General features: G+C 40.6%; 1 protein-coding gene across 2 annotated transcripts in view; it reads right to left on the bottom strand.

The window, feature by feature from the left end:
• Positions 1-14,241, bottom strand: part of cntn2 (contactin 2) — a 42,855-nt gene that overhangs the window by 23,270 nt on the left and 5,344 nt on the right. Inside the window, exons 2-9 of one of the 2 annotated variants that reach the window (XM_037975479.1) lie at positions 10,205-10,336; positions 7,855-7,996; positions 5,669-5,841; positions 5,439-5,534; positions 2,702-2,914; positions 1,665-1,767; positions 825-1,006; positions 597-733 (exon numbers count right to left, since the gene is read on the bottom strand). In XM_037975479.1, the coding sequence (XP_037831407.1) occupies positions 597-733; positions 825-1,006; positions 1,665-1,767; positions 2,702-2,914; positions 5,439-5,534; positions 5,669-5,841; positions 7,855-7,996; positions 10,205-10,259 (1,101 nt within the window). In that variant the 5' untranslated portion in view covers positions 10,260-10,336. The remainder of the gene's footprint in view (positions 1-596; positions 734-824; positions 1,007-1,664; positions 1,768-2,701; positions 2,915-5,438; positions 5,535-5,668; positions 5,842-7,854; positions 7,997-10,204; positions 10,337-14,241) is intronic. The other variant, XM_037975480.1, reaches the window with a different exon arrangement.

The raw sequence follows: 14,241 nt of genomic DNA, 5'->3' as shown, positions 1-14,241 counted from the left end.
AAAACAATAGGGTTCCCTGCTCCGCTGGGAGCAGGCGAACGGCCATGCCTTGCATTGGCCGCCCGCTTGCTTCCGCGGGCTTGGAACCCTAAATAGGACCAGGATGAGCCTGGCCAGCAGCAGCAGGATCAGTTTAGTCAGAAGCCTCCTCCTCCTCCATCAGTGGGTGGAGCTCCACTTGGGTTGCTAGGTGAGGGGCTGGGCTCGGCATGGGGTTGCTAGGTAACAAGAATTGTGATGCAACAATCCCAAGGTTTTTGAAACAGATTGTTTTGCAGACACCAGAAAACACTTACTTATTGCCAAAAAACAGCTGGGTGTGTTTTTTTGCACTTGGACTGTTTCTAGAAGCAGTAGATACCCAAATGGAAGTACAAAAACATGCATAAAGTGAATTTTGTATAATAGGTTCCCCTTTAAGACACATTATAAGCCTAGAATGACAGGAGTTTTTATTTGAGTCTGGACTGATGGCAAATTGTCTGCCTTAACTATGTTGAAGTAAAATGTAAAGATATAAAGTTATGAGGGTTTAAGTACAGTAAGGCAACATTTCTTCAGAACTAGCCCTAACTCAGGGGCCTCCCTGAGGTTACCTGTGTGCTGAGTGGTTGTCCATTGCGTAGCCAGCGAATGGAGGGTCGTGGTTTTCCAGCAGCCAAACAGGTCCAGTGAAGCTCTGAGCTGATCTCCACCTCTGAGTCACTCATCACCTGCAGCCACTCAGGCTGAGCTGCAGGAGGAGGTGGGGTGGGGGGAGAACATTACGCCCACAATGAAGGAGCTGAACTGACACCAGCAAGTTTCCTAGATATTTCTGTCACCTTGCACGCTGACACGTCCACGGTAGGAGTCACTGCCCTCAGAGTTGGAGGCTTCACACTCGTAAATCCCCTCATCATCAAAGGAGAGTTCAGGCAGGACGAGGGTGGGACTCTGCGTCGTCGAGCCCGCTTTGGATGGCATAAAACCATCGATCTTCCTCCATCGAACCTTTGGGACTGGGCTGTACAAGAACAGGAAAATAAAAACCCAGATAGTGAAGTCTAAATGTTTGGAACAATTTTAATCTGTCTATTTGACAGGAAAAGGACAGAAAGCCATCATGGTCAGGGCTTCAAACCATACTGTGAGCTTCTGGATGAGAGAACTGCTCAGTTTGGACCTGGAGTTAAAGTGTGACAACATTTAACCATATAAACACTTCAAAGGATAAGCTCCTTTTATGTAAGAGTTTAAGACTAAATTATCTTACGATAATAAGGAATGGATTTAAAGCTATAAAGTTTATGTGCAACCTCTGCCACACTGGGACATCTGTTACCACTCATAGTATGTGCTGAAAAGGACTTTCAGCTACTAACACACCAGATTAAGCTCAACTGATTGAGTTACAGCCATTTTTGTGATGTTTTTGTAAGATCAGTTAGCTGTGGCAGCTGACCTGAATGAGGTCAGTTCCAAAGGTTAATCAGGTGTAGATGTATGTTCTGTGATTACTTTCTGAGAGTTTTAATTAAGACCCGTCCAGTGGCCCATGACATAATCTGGTAACAGAGACAAATAAACACACAAGACACAGACAAAAAAAGGCCTATGTGGCTGCAGGTAATTACATTTTCTTCCCAGGATAAAATCACAAGAGTTTCTTGGTAGAAACTTACTTTCCATAAGCGAAGCACTCCAACATGGTGGTGTGTCCAGCTAAGGCGTAGGTTTCTGAGGGGAAACGCACTTTGATGCTCGGAGCAGATTTTCTGGGATTGGCTGAAATAAGAATCAAACATTAAAAGTTTATTATGGGAAAATGTTTTTACTTAGGCTAACATGATAGTGTTATTTTTAACACCTAATAACAGAACTGTTCTAACTGTAAGGAATTAGTCTGTTTTATATACAAACAGACACCAAGTAAACAGGTGACATTAAAAACATATACTGTCAGTCTGGTAAATTCTTCTTTCATGTCAGGTTGTGTTCCAGCTGATTGTATACGTACAGAATCCTCTGTTCTTTCTAACCTTAGACCCATTTCTATCAAAGGTTTTAAGACCAGCTGCAGTTATAAAGGTATTTCTGGAAGTTTTCAGTTTTAAAGCACTCCAATGTAGAAAAACAACTCTTTAATCCTTCACCAGGGAAGTTATCTTTATGTAACATTTGTTGGTCTGCCGTCTGTTAGCAAGATAACTCTGCAACCAAGTAACGCAGGATTGTCAAACTGCACAGCTGAACACCTCATGGGTCAAGAACGATTCCGTATTGAGTTCAAGGTCACAGGGTCAGAGGTCAAGGTCATAGGTGAACTCTTTGTAAAAACAGTGTTTGTGCTCTAACTCTGCAAGTGTAACATAGAAATGTCAGACTGCACAGAGGGATACCTCATGGGTCTAGGATAATCCCTATTGATTTCAAGGTCACAGGGTCAAAGGTCAAGGTCACAGGTGACCCCTTGTTAAACCTTATCTATGCTCCAGCAGGTGACTCCTTTTGTTAAAACCTTGTTTAGGGTTGTCTTTAAAATTTCACTTATTCTAAAATCTCACTGTATAAAAGCAGAGATGGAGGCTGCAAATGTTGACAATCTACCAACCCTGAAGCTCCACCAAATTAACCATTTTATATAGCTAGCCATTTCTTTTATAGAGAAAAATCAGCACAAGTGAAGACAAACACTTAGAGTTATGAGTGATCGTCATACCATCAGGCAGTACGGTAAGAGCAATGTTATTGCTGAAGGTGCTTTTGGTGGTGATGTCCAGGTTGATGGTGGTGAAGCAGACGTAGTTCCCAGTATCGTTTAGCTCTGCTTTGGCCAAGTACAGGTTACCTGTGACCTGCGATACAAACCAGCGTTCGTCCTCCTTTCTGATGAAGTTTGGAAATTCGTTGATTATCCAGCGATAGAAAAGAGCTGGAGAAGATAAAGATCAGAGCGTGGCACTTTAATCTTTTTATTACAGTTAAAAACATTCCTATCAAAAATCTCATTTCAGAATGGAAAGTTGTCACTGCAGGAAAACAAAAGTGTTATGACTATTTTAAAGCTATCACCTGCCATCTTGTCTCACAAACAGTTCAGACTGAAGGAGAACTGATGAAAATGTGAATTGTTTTCCATCTTCAGAGTTATATTATGTATGATCATTTAGTTTTTCTCATTTTTGCAGTGGTGCAGTATTAGAGTGTTTATGAGTGTAGCTTGACCTGGGCGAATGTGGGTAATGCCCAAAATATTTTATAAATATCCCTGGATCACATGAAGAAATAGAGTCATAAACACAAATTAATTAGGATAAACCCTTACATGTTTTTTTTTGTTTTGTTACTTTTTTTAAATGTGTCCTGTCATGGCATTTCAGGCATACCATACAGAAAACATGGCTGCCTGTGCGTGCCAGGACAGATTTGCTCTACAGTAAGGATAATTGCATGATTTACCTTATTGACTCAAGACTGAAGGCTGTGCTTGAATTGTCCACTCCTTCTCTAGAGTTAGTTAGTTATGAAGTGCCCTAGAAATCATCGATCATGTAATGAATGTCAAACTGCACAGCTGGACACCTCATGAGTCAAGAATGATCTTTATTGATTTCAAGGTCACAGGTGATCCCTTTGTTAAAATCTTGTTAGGTTTGTTTTTACATTTCGCTTATACTAAAATCTCATGATATAAAAGCAGAGATGGAGGCTGCCAATGAAGTGACTGGACTGGGATGTGACAGGGATGTATTTATACAATTAAAAGATGAATTCAAATTTGTCTTGTTAACAAACAAACAACACTGAAGCTTCATAAATTTAAGCCACTTGAGCTGCCTGTGAATAAGCAAGACTTTGGTTATTTTTACCTTCGCTGAGGAGGTTATGTTTTTGTTGGTTTGTTTGTGCATTCATCCGTCCATCTGTTAGCACAATAACTTACAAACTAATGAACAGATTTTAATGAAATGTTGAGGTTATCACAAAAAAACAAGTGATTAAATTTTGGTGGTGATCCAGATCATGATCCAAATTGTAAGTGAGTTCAATGGTGTCAGTGACTCTATGGCCTTGGCGGAGGTTTGTGCTCTTCAAGTGCTTCTAGTGAGTTATGTGATGCTTAAAAACATCATGAGTGTGTGTGTCAAAACCACTGCTCACAACAAGTTTGTGTGCAAATAATAAGACAAGCAGCACAGCATTGGAACGGTTGAAATGTTACTTGCTTTACATTGTGATTAACATGATATCTTTAAAATGCTTTACATTTAGAATGAAAAGTTTTAAATATAGTTTCAGTTCAGTTCACATTTTTCTAATAAATTCAAGGAGCTCAAACAGAGAAAGAGACGACTTTTCATTAAAGACATCTAGATAATTAAAAGCATTTCTAATGAGCTGCAGATGTTAGCTTTAGCCTCGATGTGTCGGCTCTGGTTGCAGTGTATTAGGATCCATTTCCACCCATGTACAACTTCTGTACACTACTTTTATTGTATCACCTGACAAGTTTCTATGGCATCATATGAACGAAGTTTGAGCAGCACTATATAGTAAAAGAGTGGACAATTCAAACACAGCCACGGTCCAAGAGTTTAAATACTTAGTTAGCTCAGTTTCTCTGCTCATGTGAACCTGCAGCAGTCTGGCTCACAGTTTGCTCACTCCGTTGTGCTGTGGGTTAGAAGATGAAACATTTGGGAACCAATGGTCTAAAATATTTTAAACTACTTCATATTTTCACAGGTTTTCAGGATGTTGGATCTCTGAGGTAAAAGTGGTACCTTAGTCAGGCATATAATCAGACAATTCTCCCCAATCCATTATCGGCTATTTTTGGCATCCCTTCAGACCCGGGCCTCTCGCGTTCTTTGAAACAAGCCCTAGCTTTCACTACCCTTCTAGCCCGAAGACTTGTTCTACTAAGATGGAAACGAAGCATTACCCCGTCTCATGACCAATGGGTTAGAGAAGTCCTTTACAACCTGAAGCTGGAAAAACTCAGATTTTCACTTAAGGGTTCCACCAGCAAATTTATGGAGANCCTGGAGACCTTTCCTATCTTGGGCAGAGACTATGACTTTACTCCCTGACACAGAAGAAAGTTAAACTATCTGTATGCCCTCTCATCTTTTCATTTATTTATTTTTTCCTCTCTTTTTTACTTTGTCTGTTTTTTCTTTGAAATGTGTGTGGAGGGATGGAGGTGTGTGGTTGTCGTGTTGATTGAAGTTGTCGCAGAGACTGGATCTCTGTTAGCTGTTTGTCTTGTTCTTAGACCTAGACTTGTGGATCTTTGGGGTGGGTTGGGTTTTGGGAGAAATTAGCTTGCACTTGTTTTTCTCACCTATTTGAAACTACTGTGTTTTCTTTTTGTTTTGTTCTCTTATTGTCCTACTGATTGATGCATGTTAAGCTACCAAATTCAATAAAGAGAGTTGAAATAAAAGTGGTACCTGGGTAATGTGGGGGCGGCTGGCAGGCCAGGAAAGTGCCCGCACCCTCATTTACTGTCTGTGGACTCCTGGTTTCTGGAGAGAAGTCAAGAACATCTGCGGAAACAGGAAAATTAAACAAATTTAACAAAAATTAAACTGTTAGCACTTGCAGAGAAGACTGGACCCGTCAGTACAATTTTCTACAATATGATTGTAGAAAGGGTGACACAGGAAAGCAGAACACTCACAGCCAAACTTCAGATTAGCTGCTCTGCTGATGATGGTGCCACACCGGTTGATAGCAAGACATTGGTACGATCCTGTATCCCGGTTAGACTCGGGGTTGCTGATAACCAGGGTTCCAGCCACTAACGTGTATTTGTTTGAACCCAGCGGGACCTCAGTGCCATTCAAAAGCCACCTGCAGGACCAAAATCACACAGTTGTTACAGACAGAAGGTTTATTGTTCTCGAGCAGAGGTCTCATTCTCGCCGCCCGCAGGACGATATCTTGTGGCTCTCACCGTGACATGAAAGTATAATATTAGTGCGGCCCGCAGGGGGACTGGACCTCTGAAGGAACTCCCGCCCGCCGTTCCTCATCGTGGCTGACAATCGGTGCTAGGCTAAGCTACACCGACTTCATGCACACTATGCTTGTAACAGCAGTGTGGTGGATGAACGGTCTGGTAGCAGACTCTGCCTCCAGCGGCTCCCGGGTAAATTGAGTTTGAGACCCCTGTTCTAGAGGTTCTAACAAAAATTCAGTTTCTAAGTTACATGTTGGGTTTTTCTTTGAAACAATAATTTTCACAAAAAAGCCTTTCCTGATGTTTGTGTCTAAAATAACAAACATGCTGCTATAGCCTGGTCACTCAGCTCAGGGGTCTGCTGCTATAAGAGAATCAGAAACTTTCGTCGACATAATGTTTATGTATATTTCTGCGTGTATTTACTTGTCTGTAAAGTTAGCAAAATATCTCATGAACCAGTGGATGAATTGTAATGAAACTCCTTAAGTAATTAGATGTACATCTATAATGTAATAACTTTAGGAGTCAAACCAACTCAAGATGGCAGCCACAGCTAAGCAACCTTAGAAAATACAAAAATGACCATAACTCAGACAGTTTTAGAAATATTAAGCTGAAGTTTGTTGTGATAATAATTGAGAGTCACCCCCAACACATACTTTGAGAACTAACTGATTGTGCAAGATCTGTTTTTAAAATGTTGTCATTAACTACTGTGATATACTATTTGTCTGTTAGCAACCAATTAACTTCAGAAAGTAATCATTAGATGTACATCTACAACTGAATAACTTTTCGAGTCAACCAAATGTTTGATAGCTGCCACAGCTAAGTACCCTTAGAAAACACAAAGGTCACTATAACTGAATAAATTTTACAAACATTAAGATAAAATTTGGTATGGCAGTAGCTGTGCATCATCTCCAACACGAACTCTGAGCGCTATACGTTGTGCAGTGTGGTGTTGAAGAAATCCCCACAAGTGTTTTTGTTGAAAACGATGACATTAGCTTTTGGTGTCATCCTTGTCGGTCTGACAGTAAAATATTTCTTGAACCACCTGACAGATTTGAATTAAACTTTCAGAAACTCATCATTGGACCTACATGTACAACTCAAGATGGTCATCACAGCTAATTGGCATTAGCCAAAACACAAAATGGCTACAACTTAAACAGTTTTACAGACATAGAGCTAAATTTGGTGTTGACACATCTCACAAGATCTCCCAATCTTGCATGAGATCACGCATGGAGGGATGTACAAGCTTTGACAAAATTGGCTATAACTCTGTCATCATAAGATGATCTTAGATTAACATTCTGGCGTGAAAAGGAGCGGACGATGTGCATTCCTTCAAGGTTAATCAGATTTTATTAACCTGTTTTTAAATTGGTTTGTACATGAGGACGTGTGTATCAGTCTTTAATTCTAGTAAACATGAGCCATGCTTACCAAAAACAAAATTATCAATGGTTTTATTTAAAATATCCTGAGATCACCAGATTGAATTATTTGGATAAAGTACAGCTTATGTAACAAATTTGTCAACATGCTGAACATTTATACAGTTTATACTTATTTTCTCAGTGTTTGGCAATCCTTTGTTGTTTCTTATAAAAATCATTAACCTGTCTTTTACACAACAATGAATCCTTCTATGTGGTTCATGTATTTTATTAAGCCATCATTACACAGATGGGTCTGTTGGCTAATAATTAAACAGATAATACAGAAAGTTAAAGGTTGCTTTAGCTCTTCCTTCATCAGCTTTTTGATCATTTCAGGAGTAAACTACTGGAGTTTCCAGATGCAACATCAGCTTCCTAACTTCCTGTTCCCCGGTGAACCTGATCTCTGCGGAGCACAGACAGGTCTGAGTGGGTTTGTGTTGGCCTCACCTGTAGGTAGCAGCTGGACTTGCTCGGGCCTGGCAGCTCAGAGTCACCTTGCCATCAGTCAGACCCTCAGGAAAAACTGAACTGCTCGGCTGTTCTTCAAACACTGGCCCACTGTCATGGCCTGACACACACACATCTCCTCCTGCAAAACAGGTTTCAAACATGACTAAATTAAGCAAGAACATTTTATCTTATACATAACTTTTGCCCAAAAAAAACTAATTCTACTAGTTCACTGTGAAGTTGAGTGTCTGAAAAATACAGTTAAGACTTCTAGTCTATTGGAGACTTTGGGTTCAAAACATTTCAAAGGCATAAACATAGTCAAAAGTTCTCAAAAACAAATCTGTTTTATCAGTGAGTGTATTTATATTACATACAGTATATGGATATTTCAACAAAGTTCTTCACCCAGAAGGAACAGTTCAGTTTGGACCTAATCTGCCCCGACTGCAGACCAGTGATGGGTATGGACATGATTTAATTTAACAACAGACTGCCGTGCCTAAAACCGGGTGGCACGTTGAGTGGAGCGATGGTGGTGATAATGTTATCAGGTAGTTGCTGGACAGTCAGTAAACCAGTGAGTGAAGGTCAGCAGACACAGAGGTGGCCTCATAGACACATCAGACACATGGAGTTTGATAGGAGTTACATTGTGGGATCATATGAGGACTGGGTGTCATATCCTGGACTGACCTGGGACAAGCAGGGGGCTTGTACTGCCAACACTGTTATCCATTTCATCTGATGCTGTAACTATGACCTTTCAATACGAGCAGTTTAATTTCATTTCCACCTCTCTATCTGAGGCATTCACTTATTTTTGTCAGTGCGTTTACTTACAGTATGTATTCATACCTTTATTTGTTAAAGCCCAGTTATGACCCAATATAAGTAAAAACGTACAGTCTACTACAAGTCTACAAGTAACAGCTGTGGAGAAACAATGTGATGTGAGTTTGATGGAAAAACACAACTAATACTGGACAACAGAGACAATCTCTGATGAGACAGAGGTTTTTTTTCATTGAGATAAAAGTAAGAACAGCTAAAACCGGACCAACATCACAAAACATCATGTGGGGGAAAACAAGGAGCTCTAGCTCATGAAGGCTTCAATAAGACTCCATGTGCAAAAGGCAAGGTTAGAATACAACATTATTCTCATGCAGTACAAAATACAATACAAACATGGAGAAAAATATGGAACCCATTGAACCCCAAAGGCTCAAACTGCAGCTCCAAAAATACATTGAACACAACAGACAGGAAGTTTTAATAATAAGCTGTGGCTGACAGGCTAAGAGGTGCTGACTAAAAGGGCCATTATCAGTTCTACATGCAAGGTTGAGGAAAGTAACCACGCCTCTTCTGCAAAAAAACACTGGAAACAACTGACCTCGTTAAACACCCAGCACTTTCCATCGGGAGGAAATTAAACATCTCTTGATAACACCTCTGACACTGTGTGCCTCAAACCCCGTCAAAGGAAGACCAGACTCAGTCAAAGTCAGCAGAGGTGGTAATGAACACTCGCTCCCCAGGTTACAGAATGCCTCTCAAAAATCTCCAATTCTAAGCAGCCCCAAGTAACGACAACAAAAAGAAACAAAGATCAGCTTTGTTCCATGCAAACAGAGTTTGGCTGAAGCTGGTTTTCTTTGCAAATACTGAAACTTCAAATCACCCAGAGAATCTCATCCCAAAGTCAAAACACAGTAGAGGTAGCATCATGCCATGCAAATGTTCTTCATCAGTATGGAATCGATGGTTGTAAACACAAGCACAGTAAGGAGATAAACTTGTTTCAGTCTTAAAGAGGACTACATCCAAGATGGAGGTTGGAACACATCATGACAGTCAATGAAAATGATTAGGTAGCTGCTAAAGAGGGAGACCTCCATAAGAAGTCTCAAAGTTGGCTCTCATTTACGTGGTTGCGTGATGAAAATTGAGTCATTTTGTTCTCGCAGCAGTTTTGTTGGCCGCTTCTCAACACAAGACCCTGGCTGAACCTTTTCTCACAGGGGTTTGCTCCAAGTCTTATGACACAGAGTCCTTTTTGAATTACAGCCCTGTTTGCATGTGAACGATCGCTTTGAAACATTAGAGACTTTCTGACAGTGACTGGGGAAAAGTTACATGTTTACACAATGATCTTGTGTTTGTTGAATCTGCCGTAGTTTCCATGTCAGGGTCACTAGCTGGCACTGTGATTTTTATATTTCAACAACATGCACATGCAAGCAAACACTTCAATCTAAATCTAAGGCTGAGGTTTATTATCGGCATTAACACTTATTCAGCAATGAGTATAATCACAGATGGGTGTTAAAGTAGAACTTACCATCAGCAGCCTTTAGGGCCCCAGAAATCAGAACCAGATACAGAAAGACATCCATCCTCTGGATTCAGTAGGACCTCAAACAGAATGGAGAATTTGTTTTATGATCGACAGGAAGACGAAGAGTGGTCCAGTCTGTGCAGAAATAAGGACAAGATAGTTTTCATAAAAATCCTTTCAAAAAGAACCTAAATTAATGCTTAAATTTAACCAGTAATCTAACATTTATCAACCTGAGGACAAGTTTCATCACTATATCACCACAAAACACAGAAAATACACATTCCTGAAAACATGTTCAACATGAACCTGACAACAAGTTTTAGAAATGCTTGCAACAACAGTTTTATTAGTTTAGGACAGACTAACATACTTGTCTTCTTCAGTTGTCAAGACTTGAAGCCACAAAATCCAATTTTACGGGTACTGCCATGTTGTGTTTTTGGAACTTGGGATTTTAAGGGTTCTACTCTCCTGCACACAATCATGGTGTTAACTGAGCTTTCTTTTAAGCATCTATCCATTTTCTTTGCATGCTTCTTGGTGCAGGGTCACAGGGAGCTGGTGCTCATCTCCAGCAGTCATTGGGCAAGAGGTGAGAAAAAGTTCACCTGTCCCTCAACGGACCACATAAAGACAAGACAGACAAGCATTCATGTTCTCACTCACTCCTAGTAAACACATTAGAAAATTAATAGCTGAACAAACAGTAGCAAGGTAAGAACTATGTGAATCAATAAGAGTCAACAGCTGAAAAAATTATCTGGGAAGTATTTTTTTTTAAGACAATGTCTCACTCATTTATGTAGAGGGGGCAGGACTTAAAACTGCAGGAAAACTGGGTTCCTGTCAGATATCTAGATTTATTTGACAGTCAATGGCACAGACTGAGGCTAAAGCCAGCTAGATTTTTTTGTAGAAATGTTGAAGGGGAACATTGCAGCAGCCACCCAAGAACCAATAGTAGTTTGGGACGTTCTTTGTAATAACCTAAAACAACAAAATGTTGACATTTTGAATTGCAGAAGAAGAGTAAAAAAAGACCAAGTTTTGAAAAAAATAATGTAAAATCATGGTAACCACACACCAGTGTTTGTCACTCCCTGACAGCACTCCTAATAACACCTGCAGACAGAAACACATACTAAAAAGTAAGTCCAAAACAAACAGCCACTGTGTGAAAAACTATAAGTCATAATGTGAGAAGGCTCAGATGGTCAAACATGTTAATTTTTATGTAATATTTTTATGCCTGACTGCTAATGACAGCTTTGTTATTACCTGCTAACACTCCTGTTAACAGCTGTCATTGCCTTTTTTGAGCTGAATTACTGCATCAGGTTAGACGTAATTTGTTAATAAACTTATTTCTTGTGTGTCATACTTTGCGAACAGATGGGAGGTTTCGGTGTTGAATTTGCCTGTTGAAAATCTGTACAGAGAGGGGGGCGCTGTGGAGCAATGAGGAGATAAGACGTGCCTGGCTGTAGCTCCTGCCATTTAATTTAGAATTCCATCCAATACATCCATTCCATTCCACGTACACCTCCGAAACTTGGACCCGCTTGTCTGGGAGGAGGGGAGAGTTGCAGAGTTAAATTCTGAGAGCAAAGCAAAATTCCAAGGCCCAACTGGAGCACCGAGCCACATTAGGAGACAGAGCCTGGAGACCAGTGCTCAGAGCACACACAATCAAACCGTGCTAGCTGCCGTAGCATCTCTGCAAGTGAAACTATTGAAGGCTAAGTCGCATATCTGCAACAAAATCAATGAGAAGTTTGCAGATGTGAGTATAGTTCTAATAGGAGAGAGCTGCTCTAAAAACAGAAAGCAACAATGCATTTACTGATGTACATACTCGGCTAAACAGCCAAAATGACACGCTAAAAAGTTTAGAAGAGCCGGCTAATGCTACATCAGATATTGTTGTAGCACTTGAAGCTAAAGTTAAGCAGCTGCATGGTCAAGTCGAATACATTTTTAGAAAAGTGCTTGGATCTGAAGGGAAGGTGTAATTGGTAGAATTTGAGAATTTCTGGAGTTAAAGAAAGGGTCAGAAAATGGTCAGAAAATGGACAGAAACTCAGAGACTTTTTGGCCCCAACAGATGTGCTGTTGCTGTTGCACATCTGTTGCCTCACGAAAGACCAATGCACACTGAGGGCAGTGAACTGATTCTCAGGATACACTACTGCCATGTTTTTGAGGACATTCTACACAAGATCACGTACCAAGGCCAGCAGATCCAAATTTTCAGGGACTTTCCTCCAGTCGTGGCGAAGCGCCGGGCTGCTTTTACCCCAGCCAGAATCTTATTAAGAGACAAACCTGGTGTTAAATTTGGACTTTTATACCCGGCCAAGCTGCGAGTGACCCAAAACGGGAAGGAGACTAGATTTACAGATGCAGAAGAGGCATGCTGGTTTGCAGAGCATCTTTTCCGCCAGTGACAGAAGTGAGACACACAGTACATTCATGGCTATGAACACATAGCGATCCTACAACACTGTTACTGTCAGCCTACAGTAATTTTTAATGTAGATGCTTTGGAAAATTTCAACTGCTTACCTGAATGTAGGCCTCATAAGATGACAACGGTAGTATTTCTTTGCTTTTCTCTTGTCTCTACCAACCTGGCCTACCCTGGGAAATGTACACAATTTTCTTTTTTCTATATGAGGCCTCAGACAGGACTATAAGCCATTGAAGCTAGGGATGATAAGTTAAGCATCTTGAGTTTTACTTATTTAACTCCCACTTTGTTTCCTTCCTTTTCTGAGCTAATAGGCCTATTTAAATTCTGGAGTTACATATTCTTATAGCCCCCAGGGCTGAGGCACACACCTAAGGTATGGTATCAACAAACCAGTAAAGAGAGGTAAAGTGTGCGCACATTTCAAGTCTTTGAAAGATGAATTTTTTTTTTTTGCAGGAAACGCACCTGAAAAATGATTCACATGCTAGATTTTGATGCAGGTGGATTCAACAGATTTACTGTTCCAAATTCTCCATCCAGGCTAGAGATGTAGCTATTTTGATCCACAGAGGGGTCCCTGTTAAACAACTATCTACAATAGTGGATAGGGATGAGAGGTATGTTATTCTCACAGAGGAAATTCATTCCACCCTAATAACTCTAGTGAATAGATACAGACCAAATAATGATGATCCAGAATATTTAGAAAGCTCTTAAACATAGTGCCAGACATTTCTAGCACCAATTTAGTCATTGGTGGAGATTCTGACTTTGTTCTGAACACTTATTTAGATAGATCCTGTACTTCATAAAATCATATGCCAAGAATATGAACCTATTTCCTATTTGGTGGATCTCTAACTCGTCTGATAGGGAATACTCATTTCATTCAAAGGTACATAACGTCTATACTAGGATAGATTCCTTTTTGGTTGATGGGAAACTCTTGCCATCTTCTTATAATGCCATGTATCACAATATCATAGTCTCTGATCATAGCCCTTCATCATTTATGCTTACGCTTTCTGAAAGTACGCCTAGCCAGAGATGTTGGAGGTTTAACCTACAACTTCTTACAGAGACTAAGTTCTGTGAATACTTGGAAGCACATATACAGCTCTTCTTTGAAACCAATGACAAAAATAATATGTCTCTGACGACGTTATGGGAAGCCTTTAAGGCCTACATAAGAGGATGGATTATATCTTACCAATCATCCTTCAGGACACACAATAGAGCAAAACAAGCAGAATTAAAGCTGCAAGCAGCGTTGGACGGCCCTCGCAGCTCAGCGCCACTTCGGCCTATGGCGACCGCGGGAACTCTGGCGATCGCCCTCTACGCTCTCGCGCACTTCCCGTGCCGTCCACCCGGTGGCGCTCTTGGCAAACGTCCGAAATTGCCTTCAGTCTGGATAGTTACAACTACTGTGGCATGTTATGAAGTTTCGCCTTCCTACGTCGAACGGTTCCAGAGTTAGAGCACGTGTGCTGTTGCGACCTTGAACTTTGACCTTGTGACGTTGAACTCCAAAGGGCTAATCCTTGACCCATGGGGACTCTGG

Source organism: Kryptolebias marmoratus, linkage group LG4 (assembly GCF_001649575.2).
Source record: "Kryptolebias marmoratus isolate JLee-2015 linkage group LG4, ASM164957v2, whole genome shotgun sequence".
NCBI lineage: Eukaryota > Metazoa > Chordata > Actinopteri > Cyprinodontiformes > Rivulidae > Kryptolebias > Kryptolebias marmoratus.
Note: the sequence above shows the minus strand (reverse complement) of the source record. Positions and strands in the feature narration are given on the sequence as shown.